Genomic DNA, 23032 nt, shown 5'->3' with positions numbered 1-23032 from the left:
TCTAACAGAGAGCAATGCAAGTGTAACTCATAGAAACACAAAGTATTGGGAGATGCACTGTGTTCAAAGAAGCTATGGTTACCTATTACTACGGATGGGTACCGGTGGTTCTGACATAAACGGTAGTAACCAGACCGAAAAGCAGCGCACATTTCGGTGCTTTTTTTCCCTGAGATGTCACACACTTTGGATTCCAGCCAATCATTTTACCTTTCCGAGGATAGTAGGCGGGCCCAGGTACGTACGTTGTTTTAGAGCAGAGCTACAGAGTAAAAATGCCCAAAGCGAAGCGGTCAAAGTCTGGCTGTACTTCACAGCAAAAGATGCAAACTCAGCAGCAACAAGTGCTTTAAGCTGATACTGTGCAAAGGAGGTAACACCTCGAATCCGATGAAACACCTGGTGACGCATAGCGTTTTGTTAAAAGCCGAGAAATGCACCATATTTGACAGCTTGCTGCGAGACCTCACACCGAGCACATCTACTGCGGGTGTGGTAAATCTCCATTAGTGAGTTAGCGCGGATCGCCCCGTGTGTGGGGCTGGACGGTCCTTATCATTTTGCAGAAAAAAAGAGACTGCTAAAAATGAAAACATGAGAGGTTTTTAGACAAAGTTTGTGTTCTCCATTGTTTAAGCACCGGTTCGAGCACCGTTTAAGCACCGGCACCATTTCAAAAGTACCGATTTGGCACCGGTATCGGATAAAACCTAAACAATACCCATCTCTACCTGTTACCTAGATTCTGGTGCTTTACTTGCACTTGGCAGCCTCCATGAAACACTGTGTGTAAAGGACAGTCCGTTTTGCAAGTTCAAGTCAAACTGCTCAAATTTTAATACCATCAATTTGCACATCATAGGCCATTTAGTAAATATTTGATCATCAAGCACCCTGTAAGTCACTATCATCAGAACAAGATTCTGTCAAACACCCAGTAACACCTTCACCCAGAGAAACCCCCAAAGTTAGCAGTGACACACAAACAGCTCCCAGTCCCACACAGATGTTTGTGACTCTTTTTAAAAACCAACAGTCATTTTTAAAGACACAAGAATTGCCATTACTCATCACCTCACCTTCGAGATGCTTAACAAATGATATATTATTAATCTTTAGTTTAAAACGAGACAAAATAGGGGGTTAAACCCTAAAAATCCACTCCCTCCCTCCAACAGTTTGTTTGCTGTTTCTGGTGATTGGTGAGGGCTAAATGACAGCACTGGTTAGAGGATGGGAAGAAACAGACCCTGAGCTTTCAGTGTATTCTGGGTTAGGAAATCAGATCATCAGAGTTAGGCCGACTGCTGGGACAGCAGGCTGTGGGTGAGGCCGGGCCGAGGCACTGCTGGTGATCCAGGCACTGCTGGTGATCCTCGTCAATACTGCTGTTGCGTTGAGACCAGAGCTGATGGCTGACCACCACCCTGAAGGACAACACAGGAGAGGGCAGCAGAGTTCACTTAGAGACCGGTGTGCAATAAACCCACATCCTTTATTACTCTAACTTCCATATGATAGGTGTATTACTGGAATAAACCCTGTACCTGGCTCTGGAAGGGCTAACCACGTCCTGTCTGTTGTGTTCAAACCTGGAGCTGTAGCTGTACTTACACCACTACAAAGACAGACTGATTTCAGCATTTTAAAGGAGCCACTTTCTCTTCTAGTTTTATGTTTTCCTTTCATTGTTCTGCAGTTTCTCACCATGTGAGCAGGGTCACTGGTTCCCAGATGGACTCCTTGCTGGCAGAGAGGTCTCAGTAGGCTGATACCTGCACGTAAGACAAAGCAAACCTGAGCTGCAGTTTCACTGTTTTCCCTTCCCTCTGTGGCTACACGCCAAAGTCACAGCAGTCCAGCTGAATACATAACAGTGAAGTTGCACATGGACCAGCAGGAGATGAACAAACCATACTACAAGGTTAGTGCCCCCCAGCCCACTGGAGTACCGACAGCTTAAAATAAATAAATCAGAAATAACAGATAACAATCATGAGTCGCATGAGCTGCAATACTTTTTCTATGTTTGTTTGATGTTATTATTAGTTCATTTTGCCAGAATGGTTTTTACCACCATACACACGAGGGATGGGTGATATGTAAAAATTCATCAGTCCAATAACCGACGATAGGCGATATATGCACAGACCATTTGTGGGCGGAGCAATGCAATCATGCACGGACTGATTTGCGTGTTTAGGTCCAGCAGGACAAGCACAGAGGTGAGTCCACTGTCAGAGGCCATAAGAAGATCATCTGTAACCTTCACTAAAGCTGTTTCTGTGCTGTGATGGTACAGCGCATTGAAGAGGATAACAGTGGGTGAATTATATCCTTAAACTTAGTTACAGCACTTTAGAAAGACAAATACTGTGGGATATAGATTCATGTAATCCGACATAATCATCCTGCTATCACCAGGTTTCTGTGAGGTTCATCAATTATTAGCTCATGACCTGATGTTTAACAATCCACATTTCACTGATTTACTCTTTGGTGCAGATGTGGAAGATGCTGAAATAGTTACTGATTTATGGTTGTTTCTTCGGTGGTCTGGAAGCAGACGCAGGCTCTAAGGGGGTGGGCGTTTTCTCCCAAATATCTATACTGCCTGCTTCATTTTTGGACATCACTCAGACAGACAGCTAAACATATCAATCCTGTTCCAAATGGGGAAAGGGATCAGAGAAAACTACAGAATCTGACAGTGTTTTGATAAAGTTACAGTTATCAAGAACTGCAAAACCTAAAAGAAAAGTTAACATCAGTCAGGTGACCGTTATCTTATTTCAAAGCAGCAGTGCACATACATTTCGCCCTGTTGTTCCAGTACTTCTGCTCCCACTCATCCAGTAAGATGTTGAGGTATCTTGGACACTCAAAGAAGCGAAGGTAGCGAGATGATGATGGTGATGGGAAAACGCGCTCGAACTCTCCTCGACGGTTCAGCTCATCTTCACTCTCTGCCAGAACCCGGATTTCCTCTGGAGTCAAAACATCCAACACCGTGTGCATCAAGTCCTGAGAGAGAGAAAATGAAGGGCACAAGGTCATAACTGCTTCTTTGTGTTATTGCTAACAATGAAACCAGTGCTTGTTTCCACCACAAGCAACCAATTAATAAATAATAATAACCAAAAAACCTGTAGCTGTATGCACTTACGCTTCCTGTTAAACTATTAAAGTCACTGTGTAAACCTGTGTGTGTGTGTGTGTGTGTGTGTGTGTGTGTGTGTGTGTGTGTGTGTGTGTACCCGGTTAGCTTCACCCTGTTTCAGATAAAAGGCTCTTTTGACCTTCTCATCAGCAGACAGATCCACTTTGGGCCTCTCTCCATTCCCTGCGCACAAACTACAAACAAACAAGTGCACACATGTTCATGACGAGGTCATTTCTGAGGCTGCAGCTAAAAACCCAGAGGGGTAGTGTCTTATTGTTACCTGCTGGTGGAGCTGGATGCACTGCTGCAGGGGGTAACCACATCTTCTCTTGAAGGAATACGAAAGCCAGCCAAGTTCAGGAGATCTTTGATCATCTGACCCTTTATGGAAACATCGAGCCCCGTGTTGGAGTGAAGGCTGGATCAGAGTTACAGATGTAGTTAAAGGTAACTTTTTTTTTTAAAGAAATGTGTTATTTTAATGTGGGCATTTGTTACCTAGGCGATATGTTCACTTCTAGAATCCAGGGTTTGAGATTCTCGTCCAGCAGGATGTCGAAGCCAAACAGCTCGTGGCAGCTGTAAGGTGTCCGAACGTGCAGCTTCATCAGGCTGTTAACATACGGCTCTGACCTGGCCACGACACGGGAGGGAGGAAGCTGATTTCAGCATCTTAATCCTTGTCCTAATGCACAGTTTAATCTTCAGAAATACATACAGGGGTCTTTTCTTTTAACAACCTTTTTAGCTTTAAAGGTGCAGCATGTTTGTGAGGTTAGCACCTTTTAGAGCATTTTTAAGGACATGTTCCTCAGTGGAAAGATATCACAATTTCTGCATTGAAATACACATCTAAAGAAATATCACAGGCTATAAAAATAAAAACAAAGATTCAAATCAAATACCAATATTTACTCTAGATAGGGACTCAGCTGTGAAGCAATCAAAACTGGGAAAAGGACCTTTGAGCTCGAACAGTTAAACAATGGGTGGGAATCTGTCTGCGAGTCTGTCTGTTGCACGAGTAGTTTACGGATGCAGATGGTTTTAGCTAAAAGATATAATACAAACAAACTGATCTCTGCAGCCAGTCACTGAGCAGGCAAACTTACGCTATGATAGTTTTGATCACGATGTCTTTAATCTTCTCCCATATCAGGGTGGTATTGACTCCCTTTGACCCGAGGTACTGCCACAAGGCCTTCAGAGCCCTGAAAACACAAAGTAATATCCTCCCAAGTCATACATACAGAAACAGCAAAGACATTCTACACTACACTGTTGCATTTCCTTATCAGGTTATACTAAAAGCCCCTTGATAAGCTGTCCACTGGTCCAAAACGCTACAGCCAGAGAACGGACGAGGAGTAGAAACGGGCTCATTCAAAAAAGCTTAACAACACGGCGTATGCTGTGCAGCGAGGAGAGCTCAGACAAAAAAGCCTGGCACAGCATTGAAAAGCCGCCTACATCTGTGTCCAAAGGTCAAAAGGTCACATTCTCTACAATTCACACTTCAGCTCGATTCTCTGTGTTACCATTTGTGCCCCTGGCAGGCCTTGTAATCACTGTTGGTCTGGTACTCAGAGTTCTTCTTGTTGACACTGTAGTTGGTCAGGTGCATGAACTTATTACTCAGAGTCTTCATGGAAGACGAATACCTAGAGGCATGGAGGGGTGATAACTGAATCTCATTCATATGCATCCCATGTGAAATTAAGTGGCACGATCAACGTGGTGGAAAACTCACTTGCAGCTAGCAAATCGAACCAGTCCGTCTGAGAACATGTAGACTCTGAGTGGGTTGTAAGATGTCACATAGACGTAGAGCCGCAAGTCAAACTTGTTCCCACTGATGAGGTAGGGCTTATCTAGATACCTGCAAACATCCAGTTAGAGCATGTTAATGCAGCAACACTGAGTTACTTAGGCTGCTGAGCTCTAAACTATTAAAGGATTACTCACTTCTGAACAAGTAGAGGTCTTTTACGAGGCATCTGACTCCACTTGTGAATAACCTGAATGCCTATTCCTCTGGCTGATGCGGGCTATGGAAGAAAAAAAAGAGAGGAAACAAGTAATAACAATAAACTAAAACATAAATAAAACACATTTTACTCGATTCATATACAAATCATGTGTAATATGTGCAGGTGGATCCACACAGTGGTTTTACTCAGACTACAGGAAGCCTCTGTGTGTTAACAGTGCCAACACACAGAGCTGTACAATGACACTTTGTTTTTTCCATAGTTCAACCTGTCTCTAGTTTCTAATCTATAACATAACATATTTAATTATCTTAAGGAAATAAAGCTAATGTGCGTCAGACAGTTGTATTGTTGCACATGTTTGTTGCCCCGTAGGTGTTTGTGACTTTAATAAACCAGCTGCTTCCACCTCCACAACAACAAACCATCTCAGCTGTAATGGGAAGTTCATCTGAACTGTTGTTTCCACAAAGACAGTGAAATTTCTGTTATTAGATTACTCGCTCCATCTGAGCAGCTAGTTTCCTTTAGTCGATGAAATGAACTGGAAGCTCCTGCATGAATGTGTGCTGTGTATGTTTTTTATGCCACTATCCCTGCTAAGTAAATCTGGCAGATAGTGTGCTGTCTATTACAATCACAGACGTGCCTGCAGATTTTCAGTACATAAAATTCAAAGGTGGAAAGTAAAGAATTACATTTACTTGCGTTACTGTAATTGAGTAGTTTTTTTGTGTATTTGTACTTTTTAAAGTCATTTTTCAAGTCGGTAATTTTACTTTTACTTAAGTATATTTTTTAAAAAGTATTGTACTTCGCTACATTTTCAATCACACCCGTTACTGAGTAAATTAAAAGAACAAACAAAAAAAACAACAACATTGCGCTTCGGAAATACTGCAGGGAATGATGGGTAGTAGAACAAATTAGCGTTGGGTCAGGATAAAGATGGAGTCTGACATCGGCAGTACGGATCCAGCGAAAAAAGAAACCCCGTCGAATTCTGCTGACCCTGAACTCGAAGAAACGGATGTGAACCCCTGGCCGTATTTAAGGGACCATTTTGGCTTCAAGTGCAAGAAAGGCAGTAGCTTTATTATGCAGTGCAAGCTGTGTCTGCCCAGAGAGACCGACTTAGCAGCTTTTAAAAATTTCACATCAAACCTGCGCAAGCATGTAGAGGTAAGTTTACTTACATTTTTCCTGTTTGTTAATAATAATAATTTATTTTTAAAAAAAATAGTTAAATTAGACAGAAGACAGAAGCGGCTACTTTCTTACTTAACCCACATATGTTCACACATGTGCTTTGTGCAGAGGTGATTTTTTTGTTCTCAAACTGATCTCCCTGTTGGAGCTCAGTCTGGGGGGAGTTATTTTTTTCTCCTTATCTTTCCTCGTGTTGTGCATTTTCCATTGTTATACCTCTCTGACCCGTCTTCCCCATGTGATGTTTGTGTAATGTATGTATGGTCGGAGGGTAAGTCGGCGCTGGCAAAGGTCGGCATCCTTAACCCAATTTCCTTCGGGGTCAACCTTCAGGATCAATAAAGTTTTATTGAATTGAATTGCTCCTCAAAATTAACAGAGCAGGGCCAAGTATAAAAAATGAAAACACATTTTTATAGCAGCTGCCGTACGGCTCAATTCAGTACTTGTTCTCTTATTTGACATTAGAACACATTCTCATGTAAAAGAATTGGTTGGTTTGGTGACCATTATCCATTTTGATGTGTAGACTTGCAGTTTAACTGCCACTGCGCTTTAATTTGTAAAGTTTTTCTTTTAATTAAAAAACAACTACTTTGAGATTTATCCCATTGTCTGTTTCGCACTACTCAGAAGAGGCTGTCCTCCTGCTGACAAAAAAGTAACTATGTAACTTTTACTCTGAGTAAATTTTAAATGAGCTACTTTTTACTTTTACTTGAGTACATTTTTAGACAGGTAATTTTACTTGTACTTGAGTAAAATTTCAGCAAAGTAATAGTACTTTTACTTGAGTAAAATATTTTAGTACTCTTTCCACCTCTGATAAAGTTACACTCTATGACCTGAACGTACAGGTTTGATGATCCATTTTTGTTTGGTGCCCCCTTCCTCCCAGGCTTTGCGGAGCAGCTTGATGTCTTGAGGAAGAACAAAGGTCTGGGGGAAAAAACTGAACTCTTGTTTGCCGAAGCGGACTTGCATCTTGGATAGGTTCCTCCACAGCCGGTCCTTTCTCCCAATCTGAAATGTTCCTGGAAAATGGTTCAGCTGGGACACACAAATACACAAAAGTACAGTCAAAATCTGGACTTTCTCAGCGTACTATCAAGAGTAGTCCATGTGCAGGTGCTGACCTTCTGGTGTTCTCCAAGAGCTTTGAAGCCAGGTGACTTCATGTGGTGTCCCCAGCAGCCCAGCCAGTCATGGCTTTCTATGTGACAACACGTGTTTATCAGCCAGGGTCAGGAGTTACCTTTTTATCTTAGCCTTTAAATATTAGACTGAAATTCTTCACCATCTAATGTTTTTGTTGCCCCCATAGATATACACTAACCTCAACAATCATATGACCCCTATGAGCAAGCACTCAGCGACAGTGGGAAGGAAAAACTGCTTTTTAACTGTACACAAATCGTTTTAGAAAAAAGCAATCTTGTCACAGCTAATCCCAGAGACTTTCAAAGAACCAGTTTCAGCAATATCTGTGTGTGACATGTAGCGACATGTAACAACTTACTCTTTGTGACTCTGAAGTGTGATCTGCCGATGGTTTGCTTGACAATATTAGGAGTTACGGTGCTCATCTTCCATTTTAACAGTCGCCTTTGCTCTGCAGGAAGCAGTTCCACTGCAAAGAACACCGATTCATTCTTTTAACAGGTAACACATGCTGTAAAATACAGTATCCAGAGGTGTATACAGTGAAGAAGTGAAAATATTAACATAATAATCAACACGTTCAGGCAGCTGCTCTGCTCTGTGTTGGTACAGGGCATTGAAGATAATAACAGTGGGTGGATTATATTCTTAAACTTAGTTACAGCGCTTTCAGAAAGACATCTACTGTGATAAAGTCCACTCCCCACTGCTGTGTAATCAATTATTGTAAATGTTATCAGGAAATGATCAGACAGGAAATAGTTTTCTCTGTTAAGAGGGTACAGAGGCAGGAGAGTGTGCTCTGTTTGTTCTGAGAGGAACAGGAAGTGCTACTCTACTGCAGAGAGAGCTCAAACTAAGTGAGAGCGCCCCCCAGAGGATTGTTCTCTGCCTGGGTTATCCTCATTATCTGAGGGTGGGCTCTACAGATGTATGCTGGAGTTTTCTGGGCACATACAATGGTCTACATACTGTGATAGACCAGAAATCTACAGATCACTGAATATTACTCTTGTAACAATGCACCACGTTTGATTGATGAGTAAACCTCTGTCATGGGTTTTATCTTACCCAGCAGCATTAATGTAGGCTCTGAAGTAGCCACGACTATTTTAACAGTCGACGCGTCGTTTGAAGCTTTGTAAGATCCTGCAGTAGGATTTAAGAGTGTAGTAAGGGACTGAAACAGAAGGTGGCAGCACTGCATCTAAGAAGGATGCCAGCTGCCGTTAAACGCCTTCTGTCCAAATTCAGGGGCCGCATCGTCCTGAGGCCGCATTTGAAGGCCGATTACAGTGACGCGACGAAGCCTGTCCAAATTCGGCTGTCAAATGCGTCCTCCTTTTCCCCAGATCTGGAGGATGGGTCGGGTGTATCCTTCGTGACCCACCATATCCCAGAATTCATAGCGCGGCCCTGCCAATTCCAGTTTCCAACAATGGCAGCAGCTGCTTAGTTTTAATATCACTCTTATTAATCTTTCTGGGTCACAAAATAAACGTTTAAGATATTTTCAGGTGAGACTGTAGCTGTGTAAACTTCAAATATCTGCTCGGTTCATCAAGTAATCACATTTTTCCAAAAGTGCTCCAACGTTTTCAGAGACATCCGTTACCCACCAGCTCGATAGCAGACAGGGAGGTCAAGGGTCACTAGAGCCGGCGAGAGCAGCGAACTCCTGGAACATCATTTTCAAACCCCTGTGGTCTTTGGCTACTCAGGTTAAACATGATACACAAGTCACTCAGATAACTTAAACATTTGATTGTTTGGCTTTTTCCAGTGTTTTATTTGTTCCTGAGTAAATCTGTTTGGCTGAGATTAAAGTTATAGTTTTTACACAGCTGAATAAACGTCAAGCAGACAGCTGATCATCAGAAGTGTGAGATGGTTGGGAGTTTACTCCAGTGTCCTGTTATATTTTACATATGAAGGAGCAGACGGCCGAGTTTATTAAACTCCACCGAGACAATCTGCAAATCTGCAAACTATCATCTTGTCTTTATTGTTAGTTAGCACATACCTTAAACACATCGAGCTGTAAGCTAATGATCGTTATATAAGAGCAGATGCTGCTGGTGCAAGCAGCTGTACGTTTTACGTCCAATGGATGATGATCTGATTAGTCGACTATCAAAATAATCGTTTGTGGCAGCCCTACTTTGGAGACTGCTGGTATTATGCACTTGTCTGGAGTGCTCTGTTACAACCACACCATAAAGACTTGTGGTATCGGTCACACTAACCAGCAACCTACAAGTATGGAGAAACTAATGCAGATCTTTCAAAGTTTCTTTCTTGGCAATACTGGTTGGTTTCTGGTGGTGTTGCATGGCTGTAGGTATGAATGACAGACAGCATAGTTCAGGTGGTGTGTGGATTTGGGTGGCTTGTCTGTGTCCCTCTTACTGAAGTTGTAAAAAAGCTTGATGGACTGTAAAGGCTGGAGCATGGTTGGTCCTCCAGCACACAGCCAGCTTTGCAGACCGATCTTCACGTGTTGTAGCAGTTTACGGTCACCAGGGGACAGAGTCACTAACAACATGTCTGTGGGCTTCTCCTGCTCGTGCTGATGTTGGGACTTCAGACACGTGTTATGACAAACAAAGCGCTGAACAGTGCAGCCACTCTTTCCTTCTCATCCTGTTTTCTAAGCTCCTTTTCTGTTCCAGGCCTGAATTCACCCATCAGCATCTGACCTATGCACAGTGCCATCCAAAGCTATGTGCTGCTGGTTTTTATGAGAACTGCATGCAAGTACGACTGCGTAGGTGTCCCTCACTCTGTGCTGGAAAATAGTTATGCAAATGGACACAAACCTAGTAACATAACTAACAGGTGGCAGCTGCTCAAACCACTGATGTTCCCGGTTTGTCAGCTGACACAGAAGGTCAGCATCTGTCGAGGGGTCAGGTGTGCATTCTGTACAGGTGTGTGGATGTTAACATGACAGAAAAGCTCTCACTGCTAACATGACTTCAGAGGCTGATCTGATGTTGTGTGTATATCATGTTAAACACAGCATAAAGTGCCACAAATTTGATTATTGAAAAAAAATGTGATTACAGTCTTCAAATAGGTCTTAAAAAAAAAAAAAAAATATATATATATATATATATATATATATATATATATATATATATATATATATATAAATAAATAAATATTCATCTGGGTTAAACTTTTTCGACTACTTTTTGATTAGCTAACAAGTCACAAATTAGACCGATTCAGTGCAAATTCAGTGGTAAATTAACCAGAAGTGCAATCTTCCAGCTAAGAGCAAACATTTTTTAGACAAACAAGCATTGTAAATATCTGCAACGCAGTAACAGTGGAGTCTAAAAATACTTCTTAAACATATCTAAACGATTCAGCTATTTTCCATGCTGTTTTAGCCCCGGCAGCGACTGAGGCTGTGGAACCAAACGTTTGGTGACCCCAAAATGAAAAAAGCCATAAATGAGATCATGTGGACGTGTTGTAAAGATATAAATCAAGAAGTTACAGGGTGTTGCAGAGACACATAAATAACTGAAGATCAATGATCTGTGATAGTAAACTTCTTATATTACAGTTACAACTCTGACCTTTCTCATTGGCGGTGCTGAAGTAGAGGGTCGGAGGGATACGGGGAAACAGACTGGGAACTAGTGCTGGTTGCTCCTCTTGACTGTCTCCTGGTTCCAACGACATTGGCTCCTCGATGCTGACAGAAAGACAAAGTAATGAACATCATCCCTATGCCCACATCTCATGGTTAGAATTACGTTTGCCAACTTCTAACTACGAGACGCTGGCATCTGGTTCACAGTTGTAATGTCAAGTCTCCTCTGCTCATAGAGAGCAAGCAAATACACCATCTCATAGGACAGTATTTCAAAGGCGGTTCAAAATAGGGCTGTGCGATATGACCAAAATCTCATATCCCAATATAAGACATCTATCGTCCGATAACGATATAAATCACACAAATGTAACATTTTCTGTCAATTCTGTGAATCTCGGGCAGGTGAAGTGTTTCCTGCTGGGCGTCGTGTAGCTGAGTCGAGTGTTTTAACCGATGCATGAAACGATACATTTTGAGACAGAAGTTGTAACGGCGCCGTTTCCTTTGTGAGTATTTCTTACACGGCGTGCTGCGGGGAGAAGCCTGTTCTAACGTTTGAGTCTAAAGTTTATTTTTTAGCACCTGGCGGCTCTTTTTTACTTCTCATCCGTAAATAGTCTGCATCTTTCACGTGATTCAGTTTATTTTGAAAAGTCTCAACAGGATCTTGAGCTTTATTGTGAAAGGTTTATGTGAAAAATAAACAAGCGGACACGCCGTGGTGTTACCGTCGTTGTTGCTAACGACAACGCATAAAAACATGCGCTTGTCTGTCCGTAGTGTGGTGATATTAAATATAAGAGAAAGAGAGAACTTTAAGAAATTAATAATAACTACAGTGACATCAGAACATGAAAAACATTGCTGTAAACAGTTTATTTTGCGACACCACGAAACAAACGATAGCGTAAAATGAAACGATGTTTTTATATCGTCATCCGATATATATCGTTGTATCGAACAGCCCTAGTTCAAAATGACAAGTTAAATGATAAACAGTCAACCTGATCAGACAAACATGCCAGAACACTCACATGACAGTCATAGGAAGCAGAGATCTTCTTCCAGTGATGACAGGTAAGCTTGACGGGAGCTTTAGCTTTCAGGGAGGGGTGTTATTTTATTTAGAGTGCCAGTCTATTTAGATCAACACAAACCAATCAGCTGGATGGGTTAAAAGGAACAAATGTGACAATAGCAGTCCTGATCCAGAGTGGTTTTACAGAGAATCAGTTCCTAGTCTTTGGTAGGCAGTTCTACTGTTCACGCCATAACAGAGGATAACAATATGATGCACAATGCTGCAGACCTTTCCACCACTCTCCAGCTGTCTGCCCCTTTGAACTGAAAGAGTTCACAAGCTCTGATGGACAGAGGGACATTTGACACTACTTTAGGAGAACAATCAGAAAGCACCAGGCCCTGAAAGGAACGTTCAAATCTTTAAAGGTTTCTGATGGAAATTAAAGTGGGTAAAGTGCTTTATAAATAAAGCTGGTATGGTATGGAAAATGGTAAAAAAGCTAGCTGAAGGTCAGAGTAAAAGCACAGGTTACTGAAGTACTGGAACTGCTGTAATTGTGGTGGTATACAGTCTCATATGTGTCCCAAATAACTGCTGTGGCGGAGCAGCATAACATGGGAAGCAGGTGCTGGAGCTACAGCCACTAATGTTGCGACTCTTAATAAATCAGTAACAGCCAGCTGCAGGAAAAAGTTGAAATACTTCGGAATTAACAGGATTTCTGCAACAACCCGTCTGGAATCTGCTCTCGTCTCCTCTACTTCAGGTATTCCAGTTAGGAGAGGAGGCTGGAGTTTGGACAGTTTCTTTAGACTAGGTGGTGAAGGACGGCTTTAAGCAGAAGAGGAATCATTTCTACCGGGGATTCTTCTAATTCAGTTTCATTTTATAAATGACAAAATTGTGTCAGCAGATGAGATAAAAGCAATCATTACTGTTGATAAACTAGTATTAAATAAATTATTACTTAAAGTTTCTCAGGAAAAACTTGCATAGACTGTTTTGGTGCTTACATTTTATTTATGTCATCAGTTTTCCTTTTATTTTTTTGCATCCTTGTCACACTTGCATGTTTCAGATCATCAAACAAATTGTAATATTAGACAAAGATAACCCAAGTAAATAAAAAGTGCTAATTGGATTTAAGAACACACTTTGACTGCAAAACCATTATTGTGATGCATTTATTTATTTTCTTCAGTGATTCAGAGAGCTGGTGTTTTGGATCTTTATCCTCCTACGTAACTACACTGGATGCCAGTGTCACGGCTGGCTCACAAGGAGGATTACAACACCTGTTTACTCTGATAAATGCTGATAAACACGCTACCAAAAAGTGCAGAGATCAAGCACAAAGGCTGGCTAGCAAAAGTGGGCAGAATTCATGGTTTCATCAGTTACTGCAAGACCTCCAGGTCCTGAAGCAGCAGAGCAGCAACACACCATCACATGACCACCACTATATCTGACTGTTGGTATGATGGTGTTCTTATGAGATGGGTGTAATGAGTAGGGATGGGTATTGATAAGATTTTAACGATTCGATTCCTTATCGATTCTCTTATCGATTCTTTTTTTTTTAAAAGGAGAACACTAAGGTCGATTAGCTTAGAACTGTGTTTTATATCTTCTCTTTGAACAAGATAGAAATTTAGGAGTAACATGGCCTTACAAACCCAACAGTGAGATCTTAAGAGATCCAGCCTACGGCTCTTCAATGGGTCACAGGGTCCCCAGGAAAAAAAATGTATATGTAAAATAATAAAATAAATATTCTCCTGTAGCAATAACAAAGTTTAACATAAATTATTCTGTAGCAATTACACAAGAATATCCAGTAATGTCCTGCCTACAATTAAACACATTCACTTACCAAAGTGAAATCGGGGGCATCTGCTGTGGCAAATGGGTGCAAGCCTTTGACCACAAACTTAGACACTGCTCGGTGACATTTGTCTATCCTGGCCTGAAAGGAGACGCTACCGGTAGACTGCAGCGAGAACTGCCAGCATCTGAGCCAGCCAGACTCTGTCTCTCTCATCATGGTTATCTAAATGCAACGCACAGTAATAGCAGGTTTTGTAATAAGGTAAATCGCGCTAACATAATATGCAATGCTAATTGATTAGTTACCTGCAGTATTAACGGGAGAGGACGTGGAAACGCTACCGCTGCTGCTGGGTTGAGCTTCGCTAGTCCAGAGCGGATCAAAAACACGACATTCGTTGAAAGCAATCGCGTGTTATTTGAGCAAATGCTTTTGCATGTTCGTAGTGTTTCCTCCCTTTGATGAAATCTCTACTTTGCAAGTATTGCACGTTGCCCTGTTGTCATCCTTTCTCATAAAGTGTAACCAAACTTTTGAGCGTTTGTGCCGCTCAGGCGCCGTGTTTCCTACTGGGTAAAAGACGCCACTCAACGTGATGACGTCATTCGGGGCGACTGGAATCGATAAGGGAATCGTTTTTAAAAGTGGCAAACGATTCCAAGGAATTGAAACAGTGGGAACCGGTTCTCAACAAGAACCGGTTTTCGATACCCATCCCTAGTAATGAGGAATGCAAACTTGTCAGTCCACAGAATATTTTCCCAAAACTCAAGATGTGCTTTGGCAAACATGAGACGAGCCTTCGTTCTGACACCACTGCTACGTCTACAGTGTTGTACCACAATGCTGCTGCCACGCTTGTGGCAACAGGTTCACATTTTAAGTGAGCGCACTGATAAAAAGGATGTGCTGAAGAATGTGTTTATGTTAGGTTTTAAATATCGCTTAAGTAAATGTGCCTGTGCAGCATGTTTGCGTGTTTTTTGTTGTTTTTTTACTTTTACTTCCCTTTCAATTGACAAAGAACCATATTTGGAATTGGAAGAATTTTTGTTCTATGAAGGTCACAGTAAATAAACCAGTGATGGTGTGTGTATGGTTACTGCATGTCTTACCAGGAGGGGAGAGTGATGCACCCTCCGGATGAAGTGCCAGTGATGGAGGAGCTGTCTGACTCAACAACAAATAACAATGTTCTCATCAGTACTATATTATTACATAATTATACAACATGTCATAATATCATCAACAAAAAACTGACCAGCTGATTAACTACAGCACAAGTATGATAGAGTTTACTTAAACGTCTCACCGTCATCACTGCAGGCAAGCTCATCAGCCAGCTCCTCTTCTTCTACATCCGCCTGTGCAGCATGCTCTGGGCTGAGCAAAATCAAGTGTAATCACTAAAGGAAAGATGTGAAGGAGGGAAACCTGAAATGTGATGTAGCTGATTCTCACCCAGGCGGAGGGGGAGTCTCTTCAAGCAGGGATTCCTGTGTCGGTGAAGGAGAGGAAAGGGATGGAAAGAAATCTGATGTGGAGGCTGGCTGTCCCTGTCTTGTGAGGCGAATGGCTGAAATCTGATTGGTCATTGAGCCCACCAAGGCTCCTGCAGGACAGGAGGAAACATCTGCATGTGAACTACAGGATTGTGCTACATAACTACACAGTACTGTAAATACAAAACTGGGGCCCATTAAAAATCTTTAAATTAAAAGAAAAACATACAAACAAATGAATAAATAAATAAAAAGGCCTCCTTTGTTTCAATAAGGATATTCAATTATTGAGAATGAAAATATATCTAAAGACTCATAATGCTGGGTACGGTTGACCGAGTATGTGTTTTTAAAAATTTGTGACTTTTTTTTTTGCAACATTTGAAACAAAGAACAGTGGGTGGAAACATATTAACCCAGTGGTTCCCAAACTTTTTTTGCTAGGCCCCCCTTTGTTTTAGAAGAAAAATCCCCCCCCCCCCCCCCCCCCCAAACATCTCCAACATGTCAGGAGTAGTTAGTCTTTATAAGAAGTGTTTGTGAACTAAAAATCAAGAATGTGGGATTCTGTTTGCCCGTGATTTGAACAGCCCAGCGCTGCTCCCGACGCAGGGAAACCCAATCCTGCAGGGAGACCTACCTCCACACTTGTGCAGGTGAAGCCAAAGGGAAGGTCTGCCTCACCATATTTTCTAGTGTTTGGCTCAAAATGAAGTTGGTTTGGAAACATATTCAGTGATGCTTCATCTCCTGCTTTGCGTTTGTGTGGGAGCTCCGTCAAAAGCCTGTCCGTTATGCTAGCAGTGTCAACCCTAACCCTTTGTATTAACCAAAGACAGCCTGTGTAAAACACGACCTATGCTGCTGTGTTGACTTGTATAAGGATCCCAGACACAGAGTTAAAAGTCCAACATTTTGCTTGGGCTTCCCAAAGGTTGATTCTGTTCATCTGGGCGTAGCATCAGTGGGAGAAACGAGTTGTCATCATCCAGGTGACTGTCTCAGCTGACTGCAGGTTTCCAACCTTATAAACAGGACATCTGCACAATGACTAAAACTAGCCCACTGATGAACAATGGGCTGGGAGGTCAGCTCCTTGGCTTGTCTGTATTGAGCAGCAACTCAAACCAGTTTAGAATTATAAATGCTTATTTAGACACTGAGCCATGGCTCTGTACTATACGCACACATTTCTGCATCTTTGCCATTCAAAGACACTTTGTTTCGCAGCTTTGTTTGCTAGTTTAACTTTTCCGTTACGGGAGAAAAGATGTTCCTACAGCCTATTGCATGGCCGGCTCAGACTGCTTCCATCTTTTTTGCCCGGCCTCCAGACCTTTAGTTTATTTTACTTGCTCTTTCTGCCAGAATAAAACCATTTTAACTAACAAACTCACAACAACCTTTGATGGAAAAATGTCCTTTCAAGGAAACTTTCAGAATCAGCTTCTCGACAACCATAGCTAGCTGATTTAACTGCACTTCACTGCCAGGCCCATCTGCACTGCTGTGCTGCAATATGTGCACTGAAATCCTAACATACGGAGAAACATTATGTTCAGATTGGGTCTAGTGCAGTTAGATCATAGAGTTCATTGTGCAGAGAAGACGTGGAGAACGCTAAGCTGATTGCTGCATCAACAGGGTAACAACAGCCTTAGCAGCGTGACGGTGTGGAGTGACATCTACCTCACTGGAAAAAATAAGGCTTGTCACCACTGGGGAAAAATCTCAATGCACAGAGATTTTGCAACCAATGCCAACTCCATATCTCCACAGTCTGAGGTCCAAACCATCCTCCATCTCCCACAAACCGGTGCCTGCTCATATGAGTGTTCAATGGATTAATTAAAGTTTATGAAAATCAGTCAATTAGCTGGAAGATGCAGTTGATCTTACCATTTATGAGTACAATACTCTTTGCTGTTCTATTAATAAAACTCAAAAAACAACTGTACCTTTAAATTAGTTTGTTATCTCATATTCATATCTATACCCAGACAATCTCCACGTCCTGGGTTCCATTAATATGGGTGTAGCACAAGCAAACAAAAAGTTCTGATTACCTGCAGCAGCGTCTGGTGGAGGTGGCTTTTCTGAGTCACTGGCACATTTCAAAGGTGGCGTGGGACTGTTTGGAAAGGAACTGATACGTTTGCATGTGGGCTGGGTTCTTCCCAGCACACTACATGGGATCTGCTTGGTTAGATCTAGTGATGCTCTTTTTTGGGACTTGGTGATTGCAGTTGCTCCCAAAACTGTGAGAGGAACACCTTTCACAAGGAGCTGACAGTCAAAAGAAATGTCAAACAAAGTTGTGCTGCTGTTGTGTGTCTGACCGTATTTTGCTGCTGGTGGGATTGAATAACTCCTCTGTGTAGGTTTTGCTTCTCCTCCTGTGCTTCTCATCTCAGCGTTTGTGCTGTCGAGGCTGGAAGCATCCTTCTCCACAGCTGGCCCCTGATGTTGACAAAGACTAAGGCACATGTCAGGCACGGGTGGCAAAGAGAAACAGTCTGCAGCCTCACACTGCGGAGAAAACAAAACAATATCAGACAGACTTGCATAAACCTAAAATTATAGGTATATTTCTGAAGGTGGCTAAATTACGGTTTTGCCTATAATGAACTATTTGCTTTTACTGATCCCTAATACAGCCCTACACAATGATTGGTTTAAATCACTAGACTTGAACATGTCAAACATATTTATGGAAAAACAAACCATGATGGTTGTTGTGGCTGCACCTACAACAAGCACTGTGTGGAAAAGTAGAAATAAAAGTTGGCTTTCGTGAGTTCGAGCATTAAGCATCATAACAACTTTAAACGTCTAAAATCTGGAACATATTATTCACAACAGGAATCTTGTTTTAGTGCAAGAACATATCAAATAATGGAATTATTGATTCCTTGAATTACATTAGTTGAAGTGTGCCACATATTAAATCCCAGTCAAGTGAGCTTAGACGTGGCTAAAATGATTTTTAAATCATGGTAATTATTATTACACCTGCATTTAATTATTATCTACAGTGTACAAGTTATTGCTCACTACTGATAACTCAACTTCACTTCCAGCTGCAAAATGAGTTCTTTCCATCAGCCCACTCAAAAATACTTTTGTATACAAAATATATTTAAATACCTTCAAAATTATTAAAAGACCCAACATACAACTTGTACAACACACAACTCTCCACAGAATACAATGTACAGGACAAAGCGTGTTCCAAATGGGCTTTACCCACAAACATGCAGCCATTGCACAGGAAACTCTGCTGATAACCATATCCATGTTTTACAGTGCTATACAGCTGTTCAGAGGTTCTGTCAGAGGACATGCTAAAATATAAAGGCAGCTGTAGACTACACAGTCGTTTAAACAATGGCCTGAGCAATTGGTTGCAACCCAAAACATTCCTAGAAATGATCAGTGCTGGAAAAGCACTCACCGTCAGCTTCTTGGTGTGCTGGGAAGCCTGCTTCCCTATAATCAGCAGATCTTGATGAGACACTGCCCCCAGTCCCATAAGTGCATCGCCTGTGGCAGCCTGATGACTCTCCACTGCTGAAATGTTTGCAGACTGAGAGCTCTCAGACGATGTAGATTTTGGCATGGTATCTGGCAGCTGGACATTAAGGCCAACCTGGTTTTCCATCTTGTTACTGGCCTGTGTTAGGCTGCAGCCAGTCTGCTTCAGCCCTGGTACCAGCAGTTTGTTTGGGGTTAGAATTCCATCTGACACAGCGGTGAAGGTGCCATCGCCTTTTTCACAAACAGCAACCACCGGTGACTTGGCTTGGTCATTCTTCCTGGATAGCTCAAAGGAGACATAACTATAAGGCACTTTTGTGACTCTAACTGTCTTGGCTTGTGCACTTACAGGGGTTGTGGTGTTGGGATGATCTGCACTAGAACAAGCCACAAGCTTCCCTCCACCCCAGGGGGAGGACTGGTTGGTTGGCATGGTAAAAACCAGCGATGTCGTCCTTATTTCTAAAGGCTGGTTTTGTGGCAGAGTTTTGGGTGATCACAGTAAACAATTTGACAGTTGAGAAAACTAATACGGTAAATGAATGGCTGAAAGCTCCTCCTCCTCTTGCTGACCCAAAGTTGGTGATTTTCAAGGTCAACTCCAACTAAACAGATAACCAGTTCTTGATAAAGCCAGACCAACAGTAACCACTACTTCCATGGCAAATGTCTGGGCCTCTCATCTGGGCTGGAGGTAAGCAGGAAAACATTGACTTGTGGTTGTGCTGCAGGTTTAGATGTTTTCAGGTGTGAAGTATACGTAATTCAAGATGAATCTTAAGTCTCTGGTTCATCAGGAGGTGTTTTTCCGTCATTTTCTCATATACTGCTGCAGGAAGAAATGTGGCTGCACCAGATTATTCACACTAAGGTATCAGGACTTGACAGGAGAATGGGATCCCCCACAGCCATCATATCATCCTCAGTCACGTTACAGGAAATGAAACTGTCCACTCTCAGCCCTAATACTGTAAGCACAAGAGAAAAAAGCACAGTCAGTTATTATTAATTATTATGAAAATCCTTTCATATTATCATCACTTAGTATTTGCACATATTCAAGCCATTTTACTGCAGTAGGCACATACAATGTCACAGGTAATCCAAATTTTTGTATCACTGAAAAACTGGGTTGTGAACATTTTAGGTTGCTTAAATTACAGAACAAGTTTTAGATTGAGATTAAACTACTTAGAAATATTGCATCTTTATGGTTTAATCTTTGAAGAATAGCATTGGGTGACTGGAAGAATATATCTGTGTTGGTGGTTAACTCACTTAATTGCAGTTGTTTTTGTTTTGGGTTTTCCCCCATATTTTCTGTCAGATTGTGTTCCAATTATATGTTATATTTGAGATGACGGCCGTTGAACACATAGCCCAGCCATAATGGGGGCAGATTGTTGTATTCCGTATGCATTTTTAATTTTGGGTGCCTTTACGTAACGTGTACTACGGCTAACATGCTTCAGGTAATATTAAGGGCATATAGAACACTGTGGCGATGTCCTATAGCTCAGCAAGACCGAACGTGGGGAGTTGGCTAGCTTGAAGTAAACTATAACGTCCCATATTCACGGCTGTCGCTGCTGACTTTTGTCATAGTGACGACTGTCAGAGAAAGCGTGGAGAATTCACGTGTGAGCTGACATGCCGCTTCAGTTTAGCTTCACATTAGCCTACTTATAAGTCTAGTTTGATTACGTTAAGTGATAAAATGGTGTTAGCTGACGCGAAACTGAGTTTCCATAGAAACAATGCACCCACCCTGTGGGGTAGCCATACATAAAGCCAGTTTAACTAACCTACCTTCAGTTTACCGCTACAATGTTCACTTCGTGTTAGCTTAGCAACCCAGACCGATTCAATTAAACTGCTAAACTGTCGTCATGTGCTCTAAGAACTGCCCGGAGGATAAAATACTTTTATGAACTCATAGGAATCTTGTTATTCTATGTTCGTACCTACTTTGTCTCATGTAATGACTAAAGCTGGTGTTCCTAGTCGAACGATAGGATGCATGTTGCACCGCTGAGCTTAAAAATCCAAATGATACATCAGCGTGACCCAAGATCGTCTATTGAACCAATAAGAGAGCAGGACTTCTTCTTCTTCTTCTTTTTATCAGTATTTATTGGCGGTTGGCAAACAGCGAAATGTTTTGCTTACCGCCACCAATTGGTGTTGAGTGTGGGCCGTACAAACAAACCCTAGAGCAGGACTTCTTCTTCGTAGAGGTTTTTGGCGGAGCGTTACTGCCACCACCTGGTAAAGATACGTCACTTCATAGTGCGGATCCCGCGCTACAGTCCCTAGTAACTGTTGCCAAGGGAATCTGGTTCAGATCTTAGTGGGCACAGGGAACGAAAGAAACGTTTATTTGCTTCGACACCAAACAGATTACATGAATCTGATGAAATCCTTTGCGTAACAATTCCTAGATTAAACTTTATTTTAATCTCTCCCAGTTTCCTTTTAGGTGTTTTCTTTCAAATAAATAAATAAATAAAATAAATTCACCATATATTGTGTTCTAACATGATGCTAACACAGCAAAGTAACGAGAGGTAGGGTGTCAAACGAAGGTACTATCTCCCCGACTCTCCAAACTTTCACTATCACTTTATTGTTTTTAAAAATATTTTGAATGCATTCCTAAAGCACGTATATCTCCTCATTATAAGGTTTCAGTATCTGCTGCAGTCCGAATGAACGCCGCTAAAATAATGTTAACAAACACGTCAAATCTCAGTGGGAAAACAAATCCTCTGGCCTGGGTGTGTATTAGGACCAGTGTTGGGTAAGTTACTTTAAATTAGTAACTTAGTTACATTACTAGTTACTTTCATCAAAAGTAACTCAGTTACTTCAAGTTACTCGTTACTTTCAAAGTAACTAGTTACTAGGTAAAGTAACTTTGGTTTTACTCAGACTTCTCTTGTTAATGTGTTGCTAACTGGATACCCAGCAAGAGTGCCAGTCTTCTAGCTTGCTTACTTGCCACAAGTGCACTGTGCCACCTACCAAAGGAAAAAATAATGTGCATATTTCCACGAGAGAAATCCCACGCCTGGACCGTCGTTGACCACCGCCATGATTCTAGCCTAACGAAAATGAACTCCACCTAAACTTGGTTTATATCTGACCCAGATAGACTGCAGGTCATAACTTCTTACCTGAAGTTCAGTTCACCTGACACTCGGACGGGCGGCCGCTTCGGGTTTCTCCTCCTGCCTCCCCTTTCTCTCATCCACCTGCTGCCTCCACCACTTGCTAATGTTACTGAATCTGTGGAAGCTCCGCGATAGCCACCACACGAAGTAACGAGTAACGAGCCTATCTAAATCCCAGTAACGAGTAACGCGTCCCTGATTTTGGCATAATAACTAGTTACCGTGCTCGTTACCACAATAATATCCCAACACTGATTAGGGCTCGGGTGTCTGAATTCAAAGACAAAATGCTACTCAATAATTTGTATGCATTAAAATTACATCTCCAAAAGTTGAATCTGTTCATCTGGACGTAGCGTTTTGTGGGAGAAACGTTTCGTCATCATCAGGTGACGTCTTCAGTCTCAACTGACTGCAGGTTTCAATCTTATAAACAGGACATCTGCATAATGACTGAAACCAGCCCACTGAGGAACAATGGGCTGGGAGGTCAGGTCCTTAATCTTAATTATGCAAATTCTCATGACCATTGATCAGCAATCACTGATCAAAACCCACTGATCAGTGTCCATGAGTCCCATTCACTGTCACGGTTCTGGGTCCGTTGGACCCAGTATTTTGAGTTTATTATGTTTTGGTTTATTTTTGCATTATGGATTGTTTTCTGATGTTCTGGTGCTTTGTTTATTATTATCATTATAGATCTGTTTCTGTTATTCTTGGTGAGGGATCAGTTCTTAGGTTTTGGGTTCTCATGTGTATTACAGTTTCTGTTCAGTGTCTAGTCTGTCTCTCAGTCTCATGTCTGCATCTGGTTTAGTAATTCTTGTTTCC

General features: G+C 41.8%; 1 protein-coding gene across 6 annotated transcripts; it reads right to left on the bottom strand.

The window, feature by feature from the left end:
• Positions 1-1064: 1064 nt before the first annotated feature.
• ttll4 (tubulin tyrosine ligase-like family, member 4) lies at positions 1065-21332 on the bottom strand. 6 transcript variants are annotated; one of them, XM_085434970.1, is made up of 22 exons: positions 20994-21186; positions 18943-19993; positions 17828-18017; positions 17555-17746; positions 15448-15598; positions 15299-15369; positions 15102-15156; positions 11115-11233; positions 7883-7993; positions 7500-7576; positions 7219-7413; positions 5129-5211; positions 4914-5042; positions 4702-4824; positions 4276-4374; positions 3662-3796; positions 3444-3581; positions 3258-3354; positions 2814-3024; positions 1708-1775; positions 1548-1618; positions 1065-1427 (listed from the first exon to the last, which is right to left on the bottom strand). In XM_085434970.1, the coding sequence occupies exons 2-22, from the start codon at positions 19456-19458 to the stop codon at positions 1274-1276; spliced, it is 2985 nt and encodes a 994-aa protein (XP_085291096.1). In that variant the 5' UTR covers positions 19459-19993; positions 20994-21186; the 3' UTR covers positions 1065-1273. The 6 variants fall into 6 exon arrangements, with proteins under 6 accessions (XP_085291096.1, XP_085291092.1, XP_085291093.1 ...); XM_085434966.1 differs by lacking the exon at positions 20994-21186 and adding an exon at positions 21195-21332 and having other exon boundaries at positions 17555-18017; XM_085434967.1 differs by having other exon boundaries at positions 17555-18017; positions 20990-21186.
• Positions 21333-23032: the final 1700 nt, after the last annotated feature.

The sequence above is a fragment of the Copadichromis virginalis genome, linkage group LG16 (genome assembly GCF_057382275.1).
Source record: "Copadichromis virginalis isolate Kocher_CV1m ecotype Utaka linkage group LG16, C_Virginalis_male_GT1.1, whole genome shotgun sequence".
NCBI lineage: Eukaryota > Metazoa > Chordata > Actinopteri > Cichliformes > Cichlidae > Copadichromis > Copadichromis virginalis.
This window is presented reverse-complemented; position numbering and strand designations above follow the sequence as displayed.